This window comes from Erithacus rubecula (assembly GCF_903797595.1).
Source record: "Erithacus rubecula genome assembly, chromosome: 2".
Taxonomy (NCBI): domain Eukaryota; kingdom Metazoa; phylum Chordata; class Aves; order Passeriformes; family Muscicapidae; genus Erithacus; species Erithacus rubecula.
In genome coordinates, this window is record NC_136685.1 from 80,119,636 (window position 1) to 80,147,087 (window position 27,452).

Below are 27,452 nucleotides of genomic sequence, written 5' to 3' on the forward strand. Positions count from 1 at the left end.
ATAAAACAGGCAAAAAAAGAAAGAGAAAACAAGTCCAAGAACTGATGTGCAAACCGCTTTGTGTTTTGAAAGGTCCCTGGACAGAAACCACAACTAGAGAATGAGCTGGAAGTGGGATCTTGGACCTTGTGAATGTTGTACATACAGCAAGCACAGATATCTTTAATTGCTGCTTTTAAGTAAGAGCAAGGAGATATGCTATGAAATGGAAAAATAAAGATAAAACATGAAATAGAACATTCACAAAGGAAAACAAGGCTCTCAACAAGAGCTTGGACTGTGCTAGGAACCTCATCCATGACATGCTGGTGCAAGACTCAACTTTTTGGGGTTTGCCTCTCACTATTATTTATCATGCCTAGATGAAGAGAAGCCCTAATGCCTCCTGGGGCTCCTGCATTGTTGTATGTTCAGTGAGGACTTGCTCTGCCTCCTGAACAGGAGGGTTTTTCTCCTGGCATGTGTGGCTCTGGCAGGACATGTAGGACAGAGTAGGGTCCTCAACCTATGGGGTGGGTGCCAAGGATGGGACACACAAGGGAAGTTTTCTGCAGTGTCAGGGCCAAAAGCTCCAGAAGCAGTACAGTGTGATGGTAGGAGCTTTTTACACCTACCACACACAATAAAATCTGTCACCTTGTTCCAGAGAAGAGAGACTACCCATGAAATGAAGAGAATCTTGGCTCTGAGATGTTTCACCTTCTGGTGGCTACCCTACAGGTAGCGTCCTCCCCATCCCCTCCCATTTGGAAATGAAAACAACTGTAATACAAATCAAAGGTCTGTGGTAGAGAATGGGTTCCCCCTTCCTACCTGTCTCTTTTCAGCATCCCATCAAAGCAGTGAGAAAAGAGGATGCAGCCTCCTGCAGTAACCTGCAAAAATGTCTTTGCCAGCACAGGTTGGACAATGTGTAGCAAGTCAAGGGCCTGGCTCACAGAACAGGGCACTGGGTTTTCAGTAAACTCAGTGGGAAATGCCACGTCCTCTCCTTTGGGCTGAGCACAGCCATCGGGAGTTTGTCTGGGCTGGCCACGTAACTGCTGATTAACCCTGGCCAAGTGCTTTCTGCTCAATCTGCTCATTCCTAATTAGCATCCAAATCCAAATTAGCCACTGCTCTGCAGTGCCTAACATGGGGCCCAATGGCATCTGGAGCTGAAGAAGAAGGGAGCAGAGGACAGGGCAGATGCTTGCAGGGTCTGAGACAGGGTAACTCTGTGGGATAAGGGGGGGTCCTCTTTCATCCCTAGAACAAAGAGGTGGAAGGAGAAAAGAGTCAGAAGGCAGCTCCTAAGGGTCTTTCCTCAGCTGTTTTGGCTGAGAGAAGGGAGTTCATGGCTGTACCAGATCCCCACTGCTCCTCAAAGGAGAGGCTGGAGCACACAAGCTTGGTGATGTTACTGGGTGGTGTAATACCCCTGAATTCTCTCTACTGGACCAAAAACATCTGCATGATTCCAGCTCATGGGTTGCCAGCTGCAGTAAAAAGAGACACATTTTCTCTTAGAATGACATTATTTTACACAGCAGGATCCACAAGGACTGTCCTTTTGCAAAAGCACCAGGGCGGTTTGTGCCTCTGACCCTGTTGAGCACATGGACTTTCAAAGAAAGATGACATCTTTCTCCAACACAGAATTACCTTAACAGGGAATATCAGGTGGAAAGCACAGCTGGAAGCTGTAACACCGAGGTCAGCCAGGCAACTGATTGAGAGGGAACAAACCACAAATGAGGAGGCACAGAAATCAAAGCAAAGGCAGATTAAGGAGAAAGCACAAGCTCAGGTGGAGATCAGAGAGAGTTGTGCAAGTCAAGAGGACCTGAGGATGGCATTCCCAACTTAGCACCAAGCCCTGGTTGTGCCAGCCTGGTGGATTACTGTGCCTCATTTGTAAGAATGAAATGAGACTGCTGAGAGAAGTTGACTCAAAAGCCTACAGAGAGCTCTTTCAACATCCAAATAGGGCCCTGAGTGTGTCCTCTCTTCTCAGCCAAATGCAGCTCCTTCCAGAAGGCAATGCTTCTAGCAGAGCACATAAAACAGAAGGGTCCCATGCATCACAGATTGAGCAGGGCTGGTGCTTAACCAACAACATGATCCATCTTCTGTGCAACACCACTTGCTGTGCAGGAGTTTGGACCTCCAGCACATCTCCTCTGCTTAGCTTGGGAGCTCAAGGCACTTTGCAACAGCTAAAGAAGAAGGCTTAACTTCTCTGTAGCATAGCAGTGTCTCTTTCTGTGTATCTTCTGCATTACATGTGGGGAAACAGATGCACAAAGCATAGAGAGACACATTTAAGGTCACAGCAGGCAGTGCCTAAGTGGAACACAGAACCCAAGTGCTCCGACTCCTGGTCCTCTGATTTAAAACAAGCCACAGGAAAGCAAAGCTCTGTGGTTCCTCTGAGCTACAAGTGGAGATGCCATGAATAACTAGGAAGGGTTCAGTGTGGTTTGGGGCATTGCCAGCATGTCACCTCTGGATGGTTATCAACAAGGTTCACCAGGACAAACCTGGCAGATCCAGCCAAGCAGAAAACCTTTAAAAATCACATGCTGTACCAGAGGTGATCTGACTTTTGACCTTGACTATGTGATGCTAATCTTCTTGAAGACTTTCACCATTTGCCAGAGATCCTGACTCATCATCAGGGTGTAAAGGAAACTTACTGTTTAAAATTTAAGCAGTGAATTTAAATATTGAACAGAGAAGTTGCTCTCTGGATTGTTACAGGCAAGGTGGAGGTGACAGGGGAGCTGGCTCCTCAAAAGCTGGATTTAGTGCTGTCTTCACCAAACAGATTTCCTTGGCAGGCTTTGCAGTGCTGGCAGCTCAGAGTGCAGAGATGTTTGCTCTCAGTTACAGACTCCTCCCTGCATTCTCAGGGGAGAGACCCTCTACTGTGGCTATTAGCATTTCTTGTTGCTTTGCCTTCTTGAGAAACATAATGGAGGCTTTCCTTTCAAGTCCTTAGGGGAAAGCCATCCCTAGTTCTGAAATTCTGGCTGCCAGATAAATGCAAAAAATAATAATCCTATTCTAGCTGCAGACTATGGGTGAATAGCAGATGGAGTGCACTTGAATAAAATTGCCTTCATCATTTAGCTGTGGTGTGACAACTGACACTGGCTTGGAGCACAAAGGATCATGCTCCAAGCCCCAGCTCTGTTGCAGACCTGCTGTGTGACCCACAGGCTATCATTTTCTGGACATCAGTTTCCCCATCTAGAAAAAGAAGACAATGAGAACTGTATTGAGACCTTGAAGTACGCCATGATCTGAGAAAGAATATTTAACAGTCTCTCCCATTGCCATTTTCCAGGGATTTTATAACCAGTAATGAAAGAAAGCTTTGCAATGCTGTAACTGGTTAAGTCATTCTATTTGCCATCGAGATACAAGGAACTGTCACCTTTTTTAACCTTTGCATTACAAAACATTCTCGAAGAATGGGCACAAACTTGAGTAATCCAACTCTAAACACAGGCTGACTTCTCATTCCCACATGTTCTTACCTGTATAAACTTGGATTCCTCTGGACTCTGAGCATTATCAGAGACTAGATACATCAGCAATAGGTGGTAAGCAACAAGCCAGGCTAATCTACAACAGCCAACATCTGCCACGGATCACCACCCACTGTACTTGCCCATGCTCCTAAAATCATGGTTTTAGCACCACACACAGCCAGACTGCAGGTATATGAGAAACAGTGTTGCTGCTCTGATAGGGCAAGACACTTTGGTAAACCAAAAAATAAACCAGCTATGCCATTACTTCTTAATGACCTCAGCACCAAGATTACAAGGTGGTGTCTGATAAAACAAGGGGAACCACTCAGGAATGAGGAGCTGGAATGGCTTGTGGGGCAGCACTCCAGAGTTCAGTTTAGAAAGGAAAGGTTATATCCAAATAAAATTGCAGAGGAGGTAAGGACAAAGCAGATTCCCCAGCACTGGAATTTGGGCACAACGTTAAAATAATCAGTTATTCTAAGAGAACTTTAAGGTAAAATCTTATAATTAAGATAATTCTTGGACAGTTTTAAAAACACAAATTCTGTTTTTTAGAACCAGATTAACTGACTTTTAAGAGTCAGTCTTATTTGTAACCTCTAAATATTTGAAATTCCCAATGTCTTTTGTTCACTTCCTCTGCTCTTCTTTTCCTTTTCCTTTATAACCCAATACCTGGCTCTGTAACCATGCCACACACATGCCTGCCCCAATGTTATTAACATCTTATTAGGCTGAGAGAGAAAATGCATGAAGAAGTAATTGTATTAAGTGACTCTCAGAGTTTGTAAATTAATCACCATTGTGCATGCCCTTGGATCAGGCTGCCAGAGGCATTAATCATCTAATCTTTGCCTTTCACTCCAGAGCTTTCAATGTTTGCTCCCAGAATTTGGCTCAGCAGCCTAGTCTGAACTTTTGCCTGGTGCTGGTGGTAGCAGGGGAAGTATGAAAAGAAAAGGTAGCAGGAGGGATTTCCATGTTTTTGAGATGAGATTTGGGGAACTCAGCTGTGGTCCAAAGAAAGAGCTAAAAGCCTTTGGGCTCATATTTCACTGGCAGCAGGTCTGAAAGGAAAGGCTGTATCTGAAAGCAAGTGTGGTAGGTCTGATTTTAGGCAGTCAGTCTGAAGGTGTGAACCCATGGGCAAGGCTCTCACAACTGGCCCAGAGGACCCAAAATCCAGCAGAGTCTGGGCAATTTATATCAAGGGGAAATCATAAGTGTTGGGTTTACTGCATGAAAAGCATGAGTGGCTGAGTTATGTTCCACCATAGGCAAATTTCCTGCAGTAGTTCTGGACTCAATCAAGCTGCCAAAGCTACCCCAGGCAGGCAATCCGAAGGCTCAGTTTACAAAGATCCCAAGAGATTGACACAATTAGGACTAAAGTTGCTCTGGGTTTACCAGTGATTTATGCAGTGTAAAAGCAAGTGGCAAAAGGCCAGATTTTGTCACTTCCACCTGTGGGCTGGGATGCTTGGCTCCTCTAAAAAGTATTGAGAGACACATCCTGGAGTAGGTCCCTGGCAATATGCTCTGTGTTTCCCAGTGAGTCTTCTATGGAGAATATTTAAAGTAGATTAGGAATAAGGAAAAGAAAAAAAATGGAATCTGGAATTAGAGCCACAAAATCCCTCTGACTCTGTAAGAAGCTCCTACTCTCAGGCAGAGTATTGTTCATCAAACCATCTTCAGGGTGTGAACGTGCAAGAATTAACACCCTGTAGCAACCTTAACAAGACAGCACCTTATCCTGATTCTGCCATCACCTAATCCTGGCTTCTCCCCCCACTGCTACCCTGCAGTGCAGTGTAGCACTTACCTACACATAGAGTAATACATAAAAACACTGAATACTGACTCAGCAGCTGAAACAGGGAGAAACAGCCCTATGCTCTCCATGGAGCACTAGCAAGTACTCTGCCCATCTCTGCCCAAAAACTTCTCCTGGGCTTACATCCTATAAAGTGAAGGGACCTTGTTGCATCCTCTGTAGATCATTCCCCCACTACTTACAGCAAGCTGGAATTCCTCTTTTGTGCTCAATGGGCACTATCATGTTGGTATTAAAGAACCTTGTTCCTACACATAGTGTATTCTGCTCTCAAAATCAATGGGAAGTCTGGATGCTCAATACAGACAGGCCTGCATCTTGCCAAGAATAACCAGAAGGTAAATAAGCAAGTTAACAGTTACAACCCTGAAGGGGAAGAAGAAAGGGATTGTGCTCAAAGAGTTTGCAAGAAGAGACAGATCTGAGCTGGAGACTGCTTCACAAAAGCATGCAGATATATCAGGTGGTATCATTTTTGGTAAGAAGTGGACGAGAAATATTCCTAAACACAGATATTTTGGGGAACATTAGGTAACCTGCCTACTGTAAGTAGATTGTTCATGCTGAGGCATGGGAGTGGGTGTTCAAGATCACAGCCTACCCCATCACAAAGATATCAGGTGTGAGGCATATCCCTGGCATAAGTCTCCTGGCAATAACTCAAGGTACAACAAATTACAATATTTACTGGAAGCATTAGTGTATGTGATTTTATCCTCTTTTGGGGAAAAAAGATTTGACAAAGTCAGCTGTTTTTTCCAGCTGCTTGTCTTGCCAGAGCATTCAACTAATGTCCATTACATTCAAAACATTAACACAAAGGTCTTGCTGCTTACCTGTTGGATTGGGATAGTTGATTGCTGGAAAAAGAAATAGAAAAACAAGTCAAAACAAAAGCACAAATCATAATCAAAGTCTGACAATAAAACAAACACATCAAGAAAGATCACAAATGCACGAGTCCCCTGGCAGCATCCCTGTGAGAAAGCAGCGCTTGGTGCCTGTTCTGGTGATGGAAAAATACACTCTGATCCAAGCAGCAAGAGACCTTAAGAAAACCCCACTAAGGGGTGATCCTGGGATCATAGGGAAACCCTTCTGGAGCACAGTGTGGGATAGCATCTACTTAGATATCAAAGGTTGGTACCTAAGAGGGACATCACAGCAGTAGTGGAAGAATGGCATGACAGGTGTGCTGGGGCACAGGACGTGCCATCAGTCCACAGGAACAAGAGGGTGGTGTGAAATCAAGCAAACATAACAGGAGAAGGATCTGTACTTTCTGCTGAAACAGAGGGTCCAAATTCCTGTTGGAGAATAAAGGAATCATAGAGTTGTGGGAATAGAGAGAGCTGGGAGTTGTTGGGATGATGGGGAGAGAAGTATGGTCAATGTATACCAATGGGATAATGTGGGATTCATGGTATTGGACAGAGCTTTATAAATGACTAGTTAGGAAAGGAATCATTCATTCAGCTCTGGAAATAACTGAAGTCTCTCAAAATCCCCTTTTACGGGTGTGTGGCTTATACACAGCATCCAGTGGCTATCTTGTATAATAAGCCATTGCACCAATGGGATTTGCAGTATGACCTGACTGGGGTTTTGGGGATCTCCTGCCCAGAGAGTGCAGTGTGTAAGCCAGAGCTGCTGAGTGAAGGATGAGTGGAGACCGACCTTCAGAGATCTCCAGTGCTCTGCACTGATGGCAGCATCTAAACTACAGCCAAATGCAACAGCACTGCCATCAGAACTCCTGAGAGCACAGAGACCCCCCAAGGTCAGAGAAGAGCACTCTCTGCACGCCCACATCCCCAGGCCCGAGGCTGGGACCTGCTCTGGGGCAGCAGGAGGAGGAGACACCTACGTTCCATGTACCGGATGATGCGGGCAGCCATGTCCCCAGCCCCAAAGCTGGTGATGGGCGTCAGGCGGACTTCATAGCTCTGAGGCACCTTCAGGTTGGGCAGGATGTGCTCCAGCAACAGGCCCTTCTCCATCTTCTTCACAGGAATGAAGGTCTGGATGGTGTTTCTCTGAGACAGCTGCATAGAAAAAGAACCCGCAGTGTTATGAAAATCCTGATACTGGAAACCTGAGCAACCATCATCTTACACCCTAGTCCTCCTCTTTCTATACAGATGTACACCTGGTTGCTCCATGAGATCTTCATGCAGTATTGGTTTGAAAATTGCCATCCCTGGTACAGAGCAGCCATCAGGAGCCTGAGCTCTCCCTGAAGGGAAGCCTTGGTACCCTCCAAGGGACGGACTGTAGGGATAATTTGAACAACAGGTCCTGAAGCAACTTTGTGTCAGAAGCAATGATTTCAGGAGGGAGAAAATGAGCCAAATTCACCCCCGTTAGTGCATCCAGGTCCTGTGCAAACACAGCACATGGCATTGCACCAAGATACCTTTCAGTTCACAATCATTGCTGCAGAATTCATTAATTTGCTGCCTGGGCCATGTGGCACTTCATGTGGTGTCTCACTGGGAGCAGTCCACTACCATACTTCCTCAGAAACCTTCCATTGGGTCCATCCTTGGACTGCCTCTGCAGACCAGAGCAAGGGATCTGGTTCAAGTTGATGGTTCTCTGGGGTCACTCACCCCAGTGAAGGCTCTGCTTCCTCTGATTCCCATTGGAAAGGGCTGAATTATGCTGGCTGAACCATACCAGCTAAACATTGTTCACTTTGCTAAGGCAGCAGAGAAGTTTCAAGAAAACAATGGGGAAAATATCGTTATCAAAATCACTACCACTAAAAATGATGAATTACATGTCAGTGAAACTTCCCTGCCATGGTCATGCTTGCTTGGCTGGGAAAGAGCAAGAACGAGGATTGCATTGTGAAGACACAATTTCCTGCCTGTCGCTGTGCAGTGCCTGGATCCTTGCGGCAAAATATGTTACTGGGGATGCTGGTGCTGGTAAAAAGACCTTTGGCAGGACTTTCCATAGTCCAGCACTCACTAAGCCTTCCCTTGCCTCTGATACATCCTCTAGGCTGAAGTTTTCATGGCAAAAGCAGTTCTCCTGACAGGCAGCCTCAGTGTTCACCATTAACTCTGACGTTGCAGGATTACTGGAAGCAGGATGCATGGAGGAATGTTAACAGCAAATCTGTCAGTGTACACAGTGTGGGGCAAGAAGATGGAGTGAGGGCACAGCAGAAGCAAAGGCCACTATCAAAGCAGGGCAGGGGCAATGCTGATGTGGTGCTTAGTAAAAACAAGTACATACAATCCCTCTTCTGCCTGTCTCCAGCTCTCACGTATGTAGCTCTAAGGTCAAACTCAGAAGCAATGGCTGCTGCTGTAGAGCTTCCTGTGCCAAAGTCCCATTCTTTTCCAACACAGCCAGGACCCATTGACCCACCTCGTTGATCTGCCCACAGTTTGGATGCTGGTCCCAAGTGTAGGGGCAGGGACTGGTCCCTGGGAACCTGTGGCTCTCACAGTGAAAAACAATTTTGCACCTGCCTTACAGACTGTACCTAAAATAAACCTTTGTACCTGAACAGATCAGGGTATAAGTTGCTTGAGGAGCTGCTTGCTGCACTCTCCTCCTCCCCCCTGGCAAGATGGAGCAGAGAGCTGGGAGCTGTTCTGGTGCCTTCCCCCAGCTTGGTGCTGCCCTACAAGGCACCTGGGAGCAGTCCTAGTGGGCAGGACCAGGGCAATGGTTCCCAGAGGCACCAGGATGCTGCCAGGATGTGTTCATATTGACAACACCCTACCTGCAGACATGCCAGCTGGGTTCTGACCCATGGCACTCCTCCTGCTCAGCCCTCCTATCTGCCAGCCCGACACACCATCGTTCTGGCCAAGCAGTGGCAGAGCTGGCTCCCAGGGGCAGGGACTTAAGCTGGGATCATTAGCATCAGACCCCCAATTATCTGGGAGAAGAGGAGCAGTCAGAAGCCAGAAGCAGAAGTCTAGAGTGGTACAGCTCCTGGCACGACACTTTTTGGGGAGCGGAGTGTGACTGGGAGGACTGGCAGCAGATCCTCCCCACAGGCTGCTATTTTCTGGGGTGTTGGGAAGGCAACCAGCAAACAGGAGGAGGTCAGGAACCATTTCCCTCATCTAGATATAACCTTTAGAAGAGAAACTAAAATGGAGAGTCAGAGGGAAGCTTGAGGGTGAGATTCAGACAGTGCAAATTCCACCTCAGCTGGGAGTTGGGTGGAATTTAGGTATCTAAAGCCTTTGGGAGCAAGGTCAAATCATGTACTCTCCCACGTCATCGAATCCAGGACAAACTGAGAAATCAGCCTCCAGTCTGGATGCAAAGCTCTGGATCCCCTGGTCGAGCCTATCCTCAGGGACTTGTTTAACCATATAAATAACCGTCTGCCACACAGGTTTGGCTGCAAAACAGAAATAATTAAAGGCACATATGCTTTCTATGGATTGCAACCTCCCTGCTTTTTAGAAGAGACCTGAATCACTAGGTAATGGGAAAGGCACAGCCAAGGCTCAGCATGTATTTCCTCTTGGAGCCCAGAGGCAAAGTTTTAAGAGGGTCCTTTCCCTCCACCAAATATTTTGTAGCTACATCTTCTCCCAGCATATTATGTCCTGTCTCTATCCAATATGCAACTTGGACTGACACAGAAACTGGCTGCCAGCAAGACTACCCTCTGCACATCTTTACTACAGTTTCTACAGTCCTGGCATCACAACAGAACTGGCCCTGGATGTCTTTGGCAAGGTTGGCTTCTCTGTGAAAGCAGCATGGGCCCTGAGCTAGCTGCAGCTGTCAGTAGAAAGAGCCAGGTGCGCTGCCAGCACAGTTTAAAGGGCATGAAATTAGTGCAAGGGAGAAAAGAGGGCAGCTCCAGCCAGCTGCTTGCTGTGTGCATGTGGAGCAGGTGCTGGCTTGGAGTCACTAGCACAGGTCCAGCAGACAGAGACGGAAAGGCCAAAGTCTGCCTGTGCATCCCCCTCCTTAAACATCCTTTGCGTCCCTGATTGCCAGCAGCAGGCACCAGCAGGAACCCATTTTTCAATCCACTTCAATTGCCAGCTGTTTCCCTTTCTCCTGCTCCATGTGTTCTTGTGCTATCCTGATATCTTCTTCCTTCCACCCCCACCCCAGCATCTCTCCTCAGGATCAGGTTGACCCAGTGTTCCAGTTTAATATTGCTGCAGTGCAGTTAATAAAGCAGAGGCTGGCACAGAGGACAGGGAAACACTGGCCACCTTATTAGAGAGGCTGAAGCCTCAGTGGAGCAGCTCATGCTACAAGCTCATTCATCACCAGGCTCAGGGAGCTGGCTCAGGGGCCAGAGCAAGAGCACTGTGCAAAGCACAGGCTCACCTCTGCCTTTACCTCCCTCCCTTCCCAATAATCTGAGGAAGGGGATGGGAAAGGAGAAAAACAAAATAAATCCACAATTTCTACCAGCTGGCTGTGAATGTCAGGCTGCAGAGGTGAGAATGTTCTTGTGGAATGGGTTCCCTAAAAACACCTTACAAAGGGCAAAGTCAGCCCCATGTGGTTTGTGTATTCACGTGCAGGGTAGGCAACCTGTCCCTTTCCCTGTCACTGTAAGCAGCACCAGCAATCAGGGGAGAACTCACTCACATGCACTCAGCCATCAAACCTCTGGGAGCTGCAAATGGGGGCTGCCCTTCCTCATTCCTCACCATCACCCACGCTGTTGGTGGGCCCTGTCTGCACTTTCCCCTGTCTTTCATTTGAGCCAGCCTGTGATGCTTGCAGAGTGCTTGTCCCACTGTAGCCAGCCAAGCTGGCCCATGGACTGGGAACACACACCAAGAGTCTCAGAGACAAAAGCAGGATGTCACAGTACCCCTGCCCTGCTTCCATTTCCAGCTGGGGCACTGTCACAGCAGAGGGGCTGAGGTATGACACTGCCACACCTACAGTTTCTATTTATATAGGCTATTAAAGTAATAAACTAGGATGATGTTTTCAGACTGAATGTTTACTCCAGATAATGTACCAGATAGCAGCCTTTATAAAGCTAAAGGATGTTATAAACACATCTGTCAAGAGTGATGTGGCTCTGGTCTACACTACCACAACAACCTGCCTGTGCTGAGACTGGTGTGACTTGTGAAGCCATGCACATGGTCTCACAACCATCTGTATCTTAATGCTTGTTTGAGGGAGAAATTAGAAAGAAAATCTGTTTCATCACCAAGCCCCAAGGTATTTCTAGCAAACAACAGCTAGAAAAATGAACATTAAAATCATGTAGATCCCCCAACAAGCTGATCAGATCAAAGGAATTGTTTTGCAGGCATCCAGCTTCCCAGTAATTCACTCTTTACTTGTCCCCCTTTTTCAGCAACTTCTCAGCTCAGGGCACAAGCAGTAGCTCTGCTTTCCAATATTTCCATTCAAATCCTTTCCACACATCCTTGCTCTTTCACCCTTTTTTCTCAGCCTCATTCAAATTCCCCTGGCTGCTCCCTCCTGCAGCACGAAAGAGACAGGGGTGGGTGGCTGCATTCCCATTCCATCCTCACTAACTGCAGCTATGGGCTGTGGGGACAGCTACCAGCTCCATCTGCAGCCTCTCCAGCCTCTCTGAAGGCAGGGGAGGCAGCAGATAAAGGCATGCAGGCTCTGTCCCTCTGGCATATTCCTGTGCAGGTCTGACACCAGACAAATGTTGCTTCTGGTGTGTCTGCAGGCGGGGTGTCCTAAGCTCCCCACCTCCCCCTCCTCTCTCACCTCTGAGTGCCAGGACACTCTGGAGAGCAGACATCCACCAGACTAGAAGCTGTGGAGAGCCTGGTGGTGCAGGAAGCACAAGTATCTCAAAAAAGTCTGAAAAGAAGCATGGGGCAATAATCTGGTAAAACCAATCTTCAACAACCTGTGCAGCTGGTGGGCTGCACTCTGCAAGCAACCAGCAGTAAAGGTGGTCTTCAAAACTCAGTGCCAAGCTGCCCAGTTTCTCAGCACACACTGACATCCCTGTTTAGCAAGGTCCAGGGGCCAGGAGAAGGTGAGAGTAGCAGAAGGGCACTTCTGACAAGCAATACTGCTCAGGGTGTGACAGAGCCTCCCACTTGTACCATTTCAGCCTGTTTGCACAGTCTGGGCTTCATCACATAGCTTTGTCCTAGAGTGCTGCAGGCATCATCTCTCATCAGATTTCCCCAGTGGCTGCGACTGTGATGATCTCATCCCAACAAAGTCCAGCTAAGATACAGCTGCTCCCTTCCTAAGGGAGTGATGCTCACAGAGACCAGAAACAATCACATCACTGCCCTCACCATGATGGGACTGGCAGTGTCTGTGGCCTTAAACTGGTGACAGCCAGGAAAGATACTCACAAGACACTGGAAGGGGCTGAGCTTGTTCATGGCACTGGTAACAGCTCCTGGGATGAAAAAGGTGCTCTGCAATGCCAAACCTCCTGCTGCTTTATCAGACATTCCCTGCCCTCAATTCTTGCCCCAACTGTGCCTCCAAAAATACAGGATATGTGACAGAGAGCAGAGAGGCAGACTCAAAGTATTTAGAAGCCATGGACTTCTTAAAGATTTAAAAAACCCCCAAAAAACAAAAAAAGAAATATGATTATAGAATTTATGTGTGTTGAAGTTTATAGTACCAGAGATTGAAAGCAAATTATCCAGTTCTTGAGAGCTCAGCAGATGAGTTCCACAGGTAGAAGTAATTTCTTGGGGAAACAGGAATAAAAAATTCTCTGAAACAGGGTCAGGATGGAGGTGGGGACTGGAAATTTTTGGGAACTCTCTTGAACATGAGGCTCCCACATACATATATCCCACAATGCTGGAAAAATATGCCTTAAATCTGGCCCTTCCTTTCCCCTTCTTCCTATTCACTCTGACACACAGCAGTGGATTGAGATTGTGATCCTTGATGTCACCTTGGCACCACAGGGCAGAGTAGAGGAAGATGTCTCTGACATTCCTTTTGAACACCATGAATTGGATGCTTGATCTCTGTATTTTGGCAGAGGGATAAAGCCCCTCTGCCCCCAGAGTTCAGAGAAGGGCAAAGCATGGCTACAATCTAGGACACAGCAGGGATGTACACTCCTGGCTGGCAGGGTCCAGTCCCCTTTCACCAGAGGGGCTGCCTCTGCTTATTAATTTTATGTATGTATCACATTTTATCTCAAAAGTGTTTTTTCCCCTTTAGGCCTGCTCCTCCCCTGGACATCTGTTCTGGAGCCTGACTGCTCTAATGTTCTCATTCCCAGACTGAATTTATTCACATGCAGCTTGCACCCAGTTATCTTGTGCCAGTATTGTCCTTAGCTTCAATGGCTCTTTTTTCCTCACTGCTGCTTGACCCCCTGGTGTTTTACAGCCAGCAATCTCACCACCTCTCAGCCTTTGTTTTGTTGGGCTAAGCAGGCTGAGCACTCTGTGACTGCTCTTGTAAGACTCTCCATCTCCAGGATTGACTCTACAGTGTTTTTCTGCATGATCCCACTTGCTGGAGCTCAGTGCCCCAGCCCTGCATATAGGATGTAGTGGCACTTCTCCACCTTGCCCAGAAGTGCCTCGATTTTCATCTAGGAGTACATTTGCCCCTTCTCACACCTGCATCTTATCAGCTGCTCCTTGAAGTCAACTCACTTGCCCACTGCACTTATTTTCCAAATATGAGTTCCCAGCCTGCATCACCTTCAGCATCTATGACCCTGCCTTTGTACCACTGCATTTCATCCCACCAGAACCACTCAAATAGTTTTCTGTCTTTCAGATCTTTCTTTCAATCCTTCCTAATCCTTTACCAAGGTGGCATTTTCTCCCAGCCAGGTGTCAGCTACACAAAATTTCAAGAGCACAATCCTAATACGGGATTCTGAACTCTGGGAGTATCTCTGGTATCAGCTGCAGTGAAGATGCTTGCCTATTCTGGAAAAACTATTTGGGTATGTTTTGGGTAGTGAAGAAATTTGATTTGGATATGAAGATAGTAATTTTGATGCTTCTTTATAATCTGTCATCAAACTTTCTCTGCCTGTCACATTGAATTAAAAGATTTTCTTTGGTTAGTACTTAATTACCATCTTGGATGAAAATGATGTTGAGCACTAACCTCATCAATTAAAGTGCTAAGGTAAGTTTACAGTTGGATTTATTTTATTTTCCTTGCTTGATAACCATTACTCCTAAGGGGTTTCCAGAACAAACAATCACATTGCAAGCACAAAAGTGGCATTTCCCAGACAAGCACATTGGTGAGCTGAAATTCATGCCTATATTTTTCATCAGCCAAGCACACAGGTTCAGATCCTGGGATTAAGCAAGGATGGATGCCCAAACCAAATCCATCATTCAGTCTAAATGAAGAGTCCTGGAAGATTTTTGTACTGTCCTTTATCAGGAAGACCAGTTTCTTGGCTGAAACATTCCCAACTCCAGAGAGAAGCAACTGCAACTCTCAGTGGCTTCTGAGGACAGCTGGAGCCATCAAGGCCGGGAGTCAGTCTCTCTCTCTTCCTCTTGCACAGGCAATCAGCTGCCCATCCTCATTAGGTGCCAAGAGCAGCAGTTTATGGTTTCCTAGAGAAGCCAAATTGGTGCTGTCATGAATTACTGTAAGTGCTTGTTCTACACTCTTCAATAATGTCTTTCATTAGGATCTGATCAGAAAGCAATATGTATTTTATTAGTGTATGCTCCCTGGTCTAAGGAAGAACAGACCTAGCCTTCACTCTGTCAGAGAGGCAGTCGAGCACAAGCCTTAACTGAGGCTCTCTTCTACTGTCTCACAGCTTTATTTTCAACCCTGAGGGCACATGCAGTCCCACTGTTTCAGACTGGAAGCTCTCTACTCTTACTGCAAGTTCCTACCTGTACTGACTCTTTACTGTGCACTGCAGAGCCTGAGATCACCTCTCTGTCTATTTTATGGGCACGAACTGGGTAAGAGACAGTATCTCTCATGCTCCTCCACATCCCCCTCTTGCAGAGAGCAATGGTTCCAGACTCTTTTGAGCCTCACATCTGAAAATCAGCACTGATCAGTGCCCTACTGGATCCAACTTTATGCCCATCCCTACATCAGTAAGCACAGTCTCCTTTTCCACAATTTCCTTGCACTGGACACATCTGCTTGCAGCCGGACCCATGCACATATCTATGCACTGTACTGTCAGCACTTCTGGCTCCCAGACAAAAGAAGCAATTTGGCCCTGCACAGCCCAGGTCTGCCCAGCTGCAGTTAGGCTGAGCTCTGAGCCACTTTGCCTAGAATATGGTGTAACTTGCAAGCAGGATATGCTGCACCAACAGGAGCTTCATTTCTTCAGTTCTCTACAGACCCTGGCAGAGCCCTGACAGAGCAGAAGGTGCTAGGGTACCTTCACCCGTGAAGACAACTAATAAAGGATGGGGCTGATATTTCCTGGAGCAGAAATAACCTTTTTGTGTGACTCTGGGCTTTGCAGGTACCTGTAATGAAGGTATGTAGGTAAGTATCATTCCAGAGCCTCTAGGCTGTCTTTATAGAAGAGGCAGAGGCAGCGCAGGATATGCAGGGAGACCCATAAAGCTCTTCACATTGCTCCATGCTGCCACTTCATTTCTTTATGATACACTGCCAAAACATTCATCTAGTGCCCACTCCTTTCATTCATGACCAGCTATGGGAGACACTACAACTCTCTTGCAAACCCTTTCCCTTCACACGCTCTTATCTCCAATGTATTCTAGGAAGTAAGAGTCAGGGGAAAAAAGAAACAAAACCGAAAAAAAGCAAACAGAAACAAAAGAAAGAAGAGGTGGAATATAGGAAGGTGAGCAGGAAAAGGCAGAAAAAGGACAAAGGTCCACCACAAAGATGGTGAAGCAGTAGGAGGAACATGGACCAACTGCCAAAAGCAACAGATGAGCAGAGTAAATGGGGAAGCCACATGACTGCCTATCAACAGGGACTTTCTGAAAGACTCAATACTAGCATGTACCCCTTGAGGACACTGAAGGAGTGTGGATAAGTGATGCACAAAAAGAGATGCACAAAAAGGACTTGATACCTGGCAAGCATTTTCCATTCTGTACTCAGCATTGTAAAACAGGAGCCAAGAGCCTGCTGGATACGAACAAGCACAGTGATGTGAAAGCAACATCTGTATCCTGCAAAGCTGCTATGAGGGGTCTCTTGGTTTGGGGAATCTGATTATCACTTCTCTCACGTTTTTCTTACCCAAAAAGAACACCGAACAGTGGTGCTAGGAGCTAGAAAGACATGAGATTTTCCTTTTAGATGTGTTATAAGATCATATGAGCCTTTCCAGCAAAATTATTTTAATTTCTCTTCTCAGTCACTGTAACTGTTCTGAACACAGCTAAAACTGGGACATGTGCTTGAAATATTCCCTTGTACTAGGAAAGCTGAACAATACCCTGCTTACTCTCTTGACCAGTTGTGTACTCGAACAGCATTAGGAGCAGTACTTACAAAAAGTTAAGACAAAATCTGCAAGGCACCTTACAAATGGCAAGACACCTTGTAACACTGTCAGCTACCCTGTTTTGGGCAGGTTACTTTACATTTTGGAGCTGGCTGAGACAGAGGTAATTTTCCCAATTGGAGCCCTCACAATTCTGTGCTTTGTATGGTCAGCTAGAAAGAACTTGATAACACACCAGTGTTCTGGCTACTGCTAAGCAGAGTTCCCACAGCCCCAGTGCTGTCTCTCCAGCACTCTCCCCTCAGCAGTAGGCTGGGGGTGGGCAAGATCTTGGGAGGGAACATCATATCCAGGACTGCTGATTCAGATTGACCAAAGGGATATGAAAGTACGACTGTGACATTTGTCATCCAGAGCAACTGCTACATGTGCTAAGACCTGTTTCCCACAAAGTGGCTGGACATTGCTTGCTGATGTGAAGTAGAGAAATAATTGTTCATTTTCCTTTGCTTCTGCACATGGCCTTAGCTGTTGGTTATTAAACTGACTGTATCTTGACTCATATATTTTTTACAATCTTATTTTTTCTCCCCTGTCCTGCAGAGGAGGGGAGAATGATAGAGCAGTTTACTGGGAAACTGGGATCCAGCCAAGGTCAACTAACTACACTTTACTTACGTTGGATAATTACAGAAGAGAAATGATACCTTAAGACTGAAGCACAGCTAATCTGCCACTGCTCATATTACTACTTTTCCCGACTAACTGATTACAAATGGTCTGTGGACTAGGGAAAACCAGCTCAGGAAAACCATGTATCATACCGAGGAGCAATTTGTGAATGCAAAAAGACAGAATTAATCAAACTAATTCAGTAGTTAAGCATCATGTGCTAAGCTCTCATGGGGAAAGGGAAGAAGTCCCAACAGTGGCACTGGAAGCTGTTTGACTACCGAAGGGGGAAACCTTTTTCCATGGCTACCAGTCCCTTCCACTGAAATCACACCTGACACATCAGTGCTGGTCAGGCCTGTGCCAAGCTTCCCTGGCCACCCTTGTAGAAAACATTCTGATCCTCTGATAGAGCCAACAACAGCCATGGCCAGGTAAACATTTCCATCTGCAGTGAGTAATGGCCAGGATGAAACTCCCTTCCTTTGTGCTGCTGTTGTCAACTTAGCCAACAGAGAGTACAAACATGAAACATGGAAAAAAACCTCCTTGTTTCCACTCCCACCAAACATTCAGCTATCCTGTGATCTTCCCTTATAACAGAGGTGGAGAAGACCTTGTTCTAGCAGCATCTTCTGTGACAGATTGCTAGGGATGAAAAGAGAGATGGCTTCATGTGCTGTGAGCTGCAGTGACTGATGGTGTGTCCCATTTCCAGGCAGCAGAGAGCACAGCTGAGGTCAGATCCCGCTGTCTTCACTCCCACATGCCCATGGCAATGTCACTGCTTCACCTCCAGGTCCAGCACACCAATCCTACTGAGCTGAAGGACTGCATGTCCACCATTTGTTATTGATCAGCCAGCTCTCCCTCCTCTGGCATGTAGCTGACACTCAGATCCAAACCCCTCCTCCTCTTGCAGCCTGGAAAGGCAGTTCCTCCTCTCCCCTCTCTCACTTTCCCTTGCTTTGCATCTTGCTGGCTGTTCAAACCATCCACCAAGCACAACTCCCAGTGGCACTGGCTCATTACTGCATCCTTTTCCACCTCTTCCTAAGGAATGAATCCTGCCCAGGATCACACAGGCCACTAACACAACTGAATGCAATTGTCTTGAGAGCACAGATATAATCTGCCTATTCTCACTTCCTGACCAAAAGATGAAATTTAAAAAAAAAGAGCATCAGTAGGGAGATAGGGCAGTTAGAGCTAAAAAAAGACCTTTTTCCACTACAGAGGATGGCTCTGCAGGTAGATGGAATTGCGTTGATTTAACATCCCATATGACAGCAGTCTGTGATCAAACATCAAACTGAAAGACAAGGTAGGCAAAAAAAGAAAAGAGGACTAGAGAAGCTTTCTGACAGATGTGACTTTTAAGCTATCCTGCAACAGAAGGTCTGCTTTGAGATTAGTGCTGGGCAAACACTGGGAAACCAAGTCACTGGAGTCCTCAGTCCCAACACCAGTGAGGGAGGGTCAGCAGAGCCCATATCAGATGCCACAAGGAACAGTAAAGGGATGTGATTTGTCACATCCCATGAGTATTTCTGTCTGCACAGCATCTCACATGCAGCCAAGGCCACCACGTGCTGTTTCAAGAAAAGCCACACTCTGTGGTTGCAGCCAGCTGGGACTGTGATGCTCTTGGTAAAGGGACTCACATATCCCTGTTCCATGTGCCCTGTCTGTGTCCTACCCTGGACATCAAACTGGCCTGTCAGCTGGAGGATTTTTTGGTGGATGTGGCACTACATTCCCTTTTTCCAGGTAACACCAGGCCAGTGCTCCACAGAGCAGGATGGGTACCTCCCTAGCTCACAAGCTGCAATGCTCCTTTAAGTTTTCATTTTCTAGTATGAAAACTAGCATAGCCCTGACTGCTCCTGAAGCAGTTAAGTCCTAAACCAGATATCACCTTCTCAGCTCTTGCAGCATCCCCCAGCTGAAAACCTCACTGCATTCCCATACTACTGTGGGAATGCAAAGGATGGGGCCAGTGGGGTCAGAGAGCACAGAGAGCCTTGGGATGAGAGCTATGTACCCAACTTGGTCTGCAGTGGTTGCCTTGGCAATGGCAGCGTGGTGTGCTGTGGAGCCAGCAAAATGTCAGAGCCTTTGTAGAGCGAGTTCAGCCACCCTAAGCTCTGCCTTGTGCAGAGCTGCCTCCTCACCAAGCCTTTGCTGTCCCATTCCCTCCCCCCCACCCCCGAGGTACAGACCCCAGGGAACCCACAAGGTGCCAGCTGCTTGTTTTCCCAAGAATCTTTGCCTGAAGCCATGGTTGCATGTGCAGAAGAACAGAATTTTTGTTCATCTCCCAGGAAACGCATCTGGACTGCTGCAGGAGTCACCAGTTGCTCAAGTACATCACCTTTTTGCAGTCATATCCTTTTCTAATCTGGGAGCCACAGGCATTCTCAAGGAAGCATTTAGGGGGAGCCGTGGGCAGCTGCTCTGCTCATTCAACCCCCCTTGGCACAGCACCACCCCTGCTCAGGGCACACAGGGAGAGACCTCCCTGCCCTCGGAGGGGTGGCTGGTCTGGGAGGTGATGAAGCCAAAGACAGGCAGCAATAGACAGACAATGCAAAGTGGGCTCAGAGGAGAGAAAAAGAACAACTGAGAGGCAGAAATGAAGTGATACAGATCCATAGTCTGTGGGCCTTGGCATAAAACCTCTCCCGCTGTGCTGGGATGGCCATCAGCAAAGTTAACCTTCCACTCTAATCACAGTCATTAAACTCCTGCTAATGCCCCTGTCCTATGTCTGTCCCAGCAGCTCTGCTATCTGTCACCTCCCCACATGGTATGCAGGCTCCCCACTGCCCCAGCTCTCATTAATGCTGCTCTGGCTGCTGATGAGGCAAGTGGCAGCGGCTCCCAAGCCCAGATGAGTTTTGTAGACAGCAGGGAATGTTTATCCAACATGGAGGAGATGAAAGTACAAACAAAGAGAAACCATACAATTACTCAGGCATTGCACAGGGCCAGTCTCATTAAAGACTCCCTGACAGGAATTAATCTGAAGTGACAACCCAGGGAGCTGATTTAGCAAACGGGTCTGGGGCCTGGCCCAGTGCAAATTTCAGGGGTCTGTCTGGCAGGCAGGCTCAGCCTTCTCTGAGGAGGGGAAAGCCAGGAATATGTGAATCTGGCTCAGTTCTGGCCTGAGCCTGTGTGTGAGAAGGTACAGAGGAGACAGCAGCCTCAGGTCGCCTTGAGGGGAGCAATGAAGATTAAACTTTCTACTTCACCAAGACATTCTCCTTCCTCTTTCTCTTGCAGCCTCGGGTCACGGACGGGTTCCAGCTCATTAAGTGCACAGTTATTCTGCCACCATCCCCCAAAACCATAACCACCAGCCCAACTTAGATCTTTCCTCCATGATGCAACCTGCTTGCAGTATTAGATGGCTTTTCATTTCTCTTTAATGTGAGAGCAGAGCCCTGGGATGGGTATAAAACACACAGAGAGAAACAAGCAACTTAAAAGGCTTTTTATTTTTTAAGCAAAGATCTGGTTTGGGGAGGCTGCTTTGAATCCCCAAGCAATGAAAATAATTTTCAGTTGGAATGCAGTACTTCAGTGCCTTTTCTACACTGCAAGAATACATGGCAGAAAAAAAAACTTGACCAAATAGCCCAAAAGCCTTGTGGCATCTACCCACAACCAAACCACCCAAGGCTGTGACCTCACTGAAGTCACCAACTAAGGTGAAGTAAGGTGGTTGGCATTTGGATCAACTCCCTTGCAACAAGCAAGGAAAAACCTCCCAGGCTGTCAGGACAGAGAGCTGTGAGGTCCCTGCTGTTCTTCATTGGGCATATTTTCCCCCTCTGAATTGTCACTTAGCAATGCCCCTGCCTAAGCCCACCTGAATGTTACCTTCCAGGAAACTACAGCCTCTTTGCTGAGACATAGAGTAGAGGCTTCACAAAAAGCTTGCTCCAAGTTGCTATCATATGCACTTTCCTGGGTCAGTGGCTCCAAGCTGTCAAGCTGTTTATACAGTTTTAATCAAAAGTTAATTTTTATTCTACTGGAACTGGTGCGTCTGTTGTGCTGCTCAACCTGCTCTGCAGCACTGGGAACAATCAGCCCTGGTGGAAGTGCATCTGCCCATCTTGCTGGGAGCCCCCATACATTGTTTAGAAAATCAAATTCCCCCAGACTGCTTGCAATCCTCCCAGTAATGCCCTAGGAAGCTGCTGAACAGAAAGAACTGGAGGAGGCACGGCGCCAGCCAATTAATAAGCAGCACTCTGACTCTCACCCAGCCCCATTTTCAGCAGCTGCAGCAAGCAAATTTAATTCAAGTGTTCCCAGGTGCCTTGCAAAGCATCCTGCTACTTGGGGATCTTCACATTACATATGCCAAGAGCTCCTTGAGCAAACCAGGGAGTGTGAAATGAAAACCAGCAAACTAAATTGCAACCAGTGGGCATCCCAGCTGGCTGCCTTTTGGGTTCCAGCTCAGCAAGAGTTAATTCTCCTCTTTCCATCCCCTCTTCCTCCTGACAGCCCCTCACCCACCCTAGACTGCAGGCTGCCACATTCATTCATCCTCAAGGCGCTGAAGAGCCCCTGCCATGACCACTGAGGCTGCAGAGCTCCCAGGACTGGGGGAGAGGGTGAGCTGCCTGGCTGGGTGAGCTTTCACCAGCCTGATGCTGGCAATAAATCAGTTGTGAAAGGCCCATTCCATCTAAGGAGAGTATTCCACTTCAATCTGAGCTCCCCAGGAGGATTTTTGTGCCACCACAGGTAGTGCCTGGAAAGCCAGCATATCCAGTGAGGAGTGTGGGCAGGCAAACACAGCTCCACACTCAGGCAGACAAATCCCCTTTCTTAAGGGCTCTCCAGCCAGTAACACTTTGAGGCTTTTGAGCTTTTCAGTTATATTCACTAAGGTCCCTATGTTTTCAGTCCAGTGATGGAACAGAAGGATGCACAGCTTAGCCCAGATGCCCCAGCACAGAGAAGATGGCATGATAAAGCAGCAGAATCTGCAGGACATGGGAGAGGGTGATGGAGCAAGGGAAGGAGTGAAAGGTCAGAAGGTGTCACAAGGCTGCTTGGAGCCCAAGTGAGGCGTCACAGCAAAAACGCCAGGAGGGCAGCAGTGAACAGAGGGAAGCTGCAGGCTGGATGTGAGAGGGGATCCTCTGCGACAAGGAAATGAAAAGAGCTCCATAAGACCTCAGTATGGCTCGTGGGTGGAGACATCACCATGAAATGCCAGTGTTTTCATTGGGAAAAAGCTAGGACGAGGCAATATCATGAAAACCTTTTCCAATGTGTCTTAGATTCAGACAGGACAGGGTTAATTTTTTTACAGTAGTATCACAAAAAAGTGTTTCCTTCTTGTGCTTGACAGAAGTGGGAACAAAGCTTTCCTCTCTCCTCCTCTCTGCCTTTCCTTATTCAGTTCCAGGCCGCCGTGATGTTACCTACAGCCATTTATAAAAGCTTTCCCATACATATGAGTGGGCTACAGCAGGGTCTCGGTATCATGCTCCACTAAAACACAGCACTCAATAGTCACAAACATTAACAGCAGTAACCAATGGAGTATGAACCAAACTGGGTGTGTGTATTTAAATTTGCATGGCACTCAGCTTCCTTCATGTCGTAACTTAAAGCAGAAAAGTGCTTTTCCCTTCTTTTGATCCCGTTTAGTAGGAGCTCAGTGAAGGCTAGAACCAAGATTCCTTTTAGACATTGTGCAAAAAGAAAAATACCTCAACTTACTGGAGAAGAATAAAACCCACAAATTTGTTCATGGAGTTGCAGTGCTGATAATGGCGAAACTTGGCTCAGAGGGAAGATCTACTATGACAAACTGCCTTCATTATTAGAGGCTCCCTCGGGTCCTGTATTATTATTAAGTACTGACAACGTGCTCCATGCGGTGTGAGTAACAAACAAAGGCTGTCCCACCCCAGAGAGCTCACAATCAAACGGAGACATAAAACTGGAGCCTACTGTGCAGAACTGGAGGAAAGAGACACTTGAATCTTTTTAATTATTTTGTTTTCTGTCTACAGTAAATAAAATTTTCCTTGCAAAATGAGTTTGCTTCCCAGCTACCACCGAATGGCACGAGCCACCAATTTTATGTGTCCCCATTTTTCAAAAATGTTGAATGTGGGCGCTTTGCTGGGTGTGGATGAAAGTACCTGGTAATCCTGCTAAGATAATGTCCTCTTTAAAAACATCAATCTCTTTTCCCTAACCTTCTCCAACCAATGATATCTTCAGATTTCACTCAGTTGTCTCTCTCAGCCCCCAACCCACAGTATGATTTCCCTTCAAACCCAGAAACCTTGAAACCCACTTCTCTTCCCCTGCAGAGTTCATATAGTCCAAATAGCTTAGTTAGTGTGGCAGGATGAAAGCCCTTCTGCAACACAAACAGCCATTGACTTTTTCCTGCAGTTCCTGCCTGGAGAGCTCTTCAGCTTATTCCCTTTTTTCCATACGAGTGAGGAGGATGGAATTCCATTCACTTGAATTTTTGGCCTACAAAATCTATACCACCAACTAATGATTATAAGGCACTGTTCCCACTAAAACCCCATTCAAAACATGAGCATAACCACCCCAATGGGGGCTGCAGGGCTTTGGAAGACCTCAACTGTACCCAGCCCCAGAGTTAAAAAAATGAACGCCAAGTTGTGCACCTGGCCTGTCTCTTCCATTCAGTGGGGAAGGTGCAAGACCATCAGGATCTGCCAATTTCATCACTTTCAGCTCTTAATCAGCAAGGAAACCTTGCTGTAATTGCCTCCTGAAAGCCCATATGCTGGGGCTCCAGGAGAGCAGACCTTACCTGCCGGACTTCCAGGCGGTACTTGAGGATGGGATCCACTGCATCAGGCTCCTTCTGGGTCCACTGCAAGACGTAAGAGTAATTCTTGGATTGCTTCTGGCTCAAGGTGGGGTTGGGAGTGTCATAGTAAAACTCTGGGCTATAAGCTTTTGCTGGAGGGGAAAAAAAGAAAAAAAGAGGGAGGAAAGTAAAAGAGTGGGATCAAGGGGAACAAAAAATTACAAAGAGACGTGGTGAGAGTGGAAGAGCTCCACTCACCCAGCTTATCGACCTGCCTCTAACACAATGGACGCCTTCAGTGTTGCACAAATGTGCCACTCTTTTCTGTGAATCACTACTGCTTTCCAGCCTAAACTGTTGGGAGGATTAGCAGCCCTGCAACACCAGTGGGACACAACCAGCACCTGAGAAGGTGGGAACAACTTCAGTTCTCCAGCTGGAACTAGCTCTAATCTTTTCTCTCTTGCTTTGTAGTTTAAATTGAAGTAACAGCTTTAAACTGGCATTTCTCCCGTTTCATCTGCTGCTTTACAGAGACTCCTGCTAACAAACCCTGAGGAAAGATCATTTGGCCAGTAGGTCATGGGAAAAGTGTTATTTATCACACAGAGACCATGGCATTAAAAAGGAGACCTTGCTCCTTCTGCATCTCCCCTGCCTTGGCAACACAGTGCTCCAGCCTCTTTGTAACACAACAGTCAACTCGGCAGCAAAGAGGACACTGACCTCAGCCTGGCTAAAGCAGTGGGAGCTTTGGCAGGGGCAGAGATGTCTTTTTTAAACCCACGTCTCTCCTTAAAAACAAAGTGCAGCAGGAGAAGGGAAGCAGAAGAAAGACGTACCAGAGAGAAAACGAGTGGTTCAGAGCAGAAGGGACTTCCTGTTACTTCCCCAGCAGTTTCTGTCCTGAATCACTACCAAAAAGAATTTGAAGGCTCCTGCCATGAAGCCCAGCAGCTGGCAGCCTAATGCACAGGGAGGCAACTTGAGGTCTTACCCACAACTGGTTTTGCCCTATTTGAAATTATGATCATTTCACTCAGTGAACTTCAATTTTTGGTGGGTCCTGAGCTAGGCAGGAACTGGACCTGAATGAAAGCTCAGGTATCTGGGTTCAGGTCCAGTCTGAGCCAGAAAGAGACCAGAAAGATGCCTAAGCAGCAAGGGATGTTGAAGAGCAGAACAGGAATAACCACCATCTCCCCAGGATGTCTGCTGCACCTTTCCACTTGAATCACAGGCCCTGCCATTCTGTGTGGTTATAATTAGGTTCGACAGGATTCAATTTTTTTTTTTATGAACTCAGATGTACAATATTGATATTTATTTTCAAGTCCTTTTTCTCTTATTATTTTTATTGACTTGAATTTTTGTGCAAGCAAGAAGTTCAGAACCACCTCAGAGACTAATTGCTGCTTATTCAACTTGTATTGACTGTGGAAGTCAAGCTTTATAATGGATTTCAAAATAAAATCAGAACTGATGATAATCATCATCTTGCATGATATTAATTCATTATTAATTGACTCCAAGATGGAAATAGAAGCTAGAAAAAAAAAAAGCGCTTTTTGACAGAAATGCTGCATATCAAAATACTTTCAGAACTTCCTTCTGGAAGCTTTTACTACTGTTGGAAAGTTTTGTCTTTTGCTTACAGGTGATGAGAACAGCTGAAGACTATCCACATATCTTTTTCAGGCTGTTCTGTGCATGTGGCTAGTGAGGGAGCAGATGATGAACAGTATGAGCTACCCTCATGACTTCCTCAAGAGGAATGGGTTGGATGTTTCACTACCCTTCCAAAACATCTTGGAAAGTTAATCACTCATCCATAGAAGAAAATAATCCCATCTTGGTTAGATACATGTATTGTATTTTCCATGCACCTGAACACCCCACAGTCAAAAATGAGTCACACCTGAGTTGCACAGGAAGTTTATGGTATTATTTTTCCACAGAGAAGAAACAGAAACAAAGAGTTCATGCCATTTTCTCTGCTCAAATAGGAAGGTCGTGGCTGATGGGAATTAAAACTCCAGCAGTCCTGAGTCCAAGTAGAGCAGTCTAGTCACTGGAACATTTTTCAGGTTGCTCTACAGGCTCAGAAGGTCTAATTAATTTATAACTGTCCAGGACACAAGCAGAGATGTCTGGAGTTGAACAGCTACCATCAGATATCAATTTCTTGGTAAAGGACAAGGGATGAAGGAAAAATAAAGGCTTGCTGAATTCCTGATAAGTGCTCTCTAGGCATGAATCCTTTCTGCTGAGGGGATTTTATCTCCAGCACAGCATGGCACATAAGGTGCCAATATGTATTTGCTGTTGCCACCAGCAAGAAATTCCTGGGAGCATTCCCAGGCTTGACAGGGATGCAGTTTTCTGTGATGACTCATAGGGGGATATGGGCTGCTATCACTTAGTGATGTGAGACTTACAAGCATATGAAAAGGGTAGAGAGGGCTCATGTAAAATTCCCTGCTAGACAAATACCAGGAAATCTCAAGGGGTGAAAATAAGGTCCTGAAAAGGGACCCAAATAGCAGAAGTAGTTTGAGTTCCCCCATTTCTGTAAGCATCCCAGAGTTACAGCATACCTAAGCTTTCCCAAACCCTAGGAAAGACCTGCTTCAAAATCAGGCCTCTCTGGATGTTATTCACTCTCATTTTTTCAACCCAGGCTTCAAATGTATTATAAATTGGCCCTGGACTCAAACTCGAGTATTAGGACTGAATTTATTGCTTATTAAGGCAACTTCATGGGAGAGCTCTTCTAGAAAATTTTGCCCAAGCCAGTTCTGGGGTCATGGGAAAAGCAGATTTAATGATCAGCTGGAGAGGCCAAGTCAGATGTACAGTTTTAGATGCTATAACTCTGCCATCCCTCTTTGCAGTTGCAGGTGCTGGAGAGGAGTCCTGTTAGAGTGGATGATGGATTCAAAGAAAACTGTGAGCAGCAAATCCACTCTGTAAGTGTCCATTCCCATCTCATGTTTTTTTCTAGAAAGCACTGTGAGATGAAGATAGACAGGAGTCATGGGGAAGGCAGAGGAATACATAGTACAGTTTTTTGTTTGCTTGCTTTTAAAGAGGAAATCAAATGGCTTGGAGCCTGTTGGAGGGATGCACAGAGCTTTTCACTACCCCTTGGTCAATACTTATCGATGATACAGGTTGTCCAAGCTTGAAAGCTCATG

The 27,452-nt window shown here is 46.5% G+C and overlaps 1 protein-coding gene across 2 annotated transcripts in view; it reads right to left on the minus strand.

The window, feature by feature from the left end:
- The window catches only part of MDGA1 (MAM domain containing glycosylphosphatidylinositol anchor 1), a 137,392-nt gene that overhangs the window by 17,974 nt on the left and 91,966 nt on the right, over positions 1-27,452 (minus strand). For both annotated transcript variants that reach the window (XM_079298385.1, XM_079298384.1), the window contains exons 10-12: positions 24,256-24,407; positions 7,230-7,407; positions 6,199-6,222 (exon numbers count right to left, since the gene is read on the minus strand). In XM_079298385.1, the coding sequence (XP_079154511.1) occupies positions 6,199-6,222; positions 7,230-7,407; positions 24,256-24,407 (354 nt within the window). The remainder of the gene's footprint in view (positions 1-6,198; positions 6,223-7,229; positions 7,408-24,255; positions 24,408-27,452) is intronic.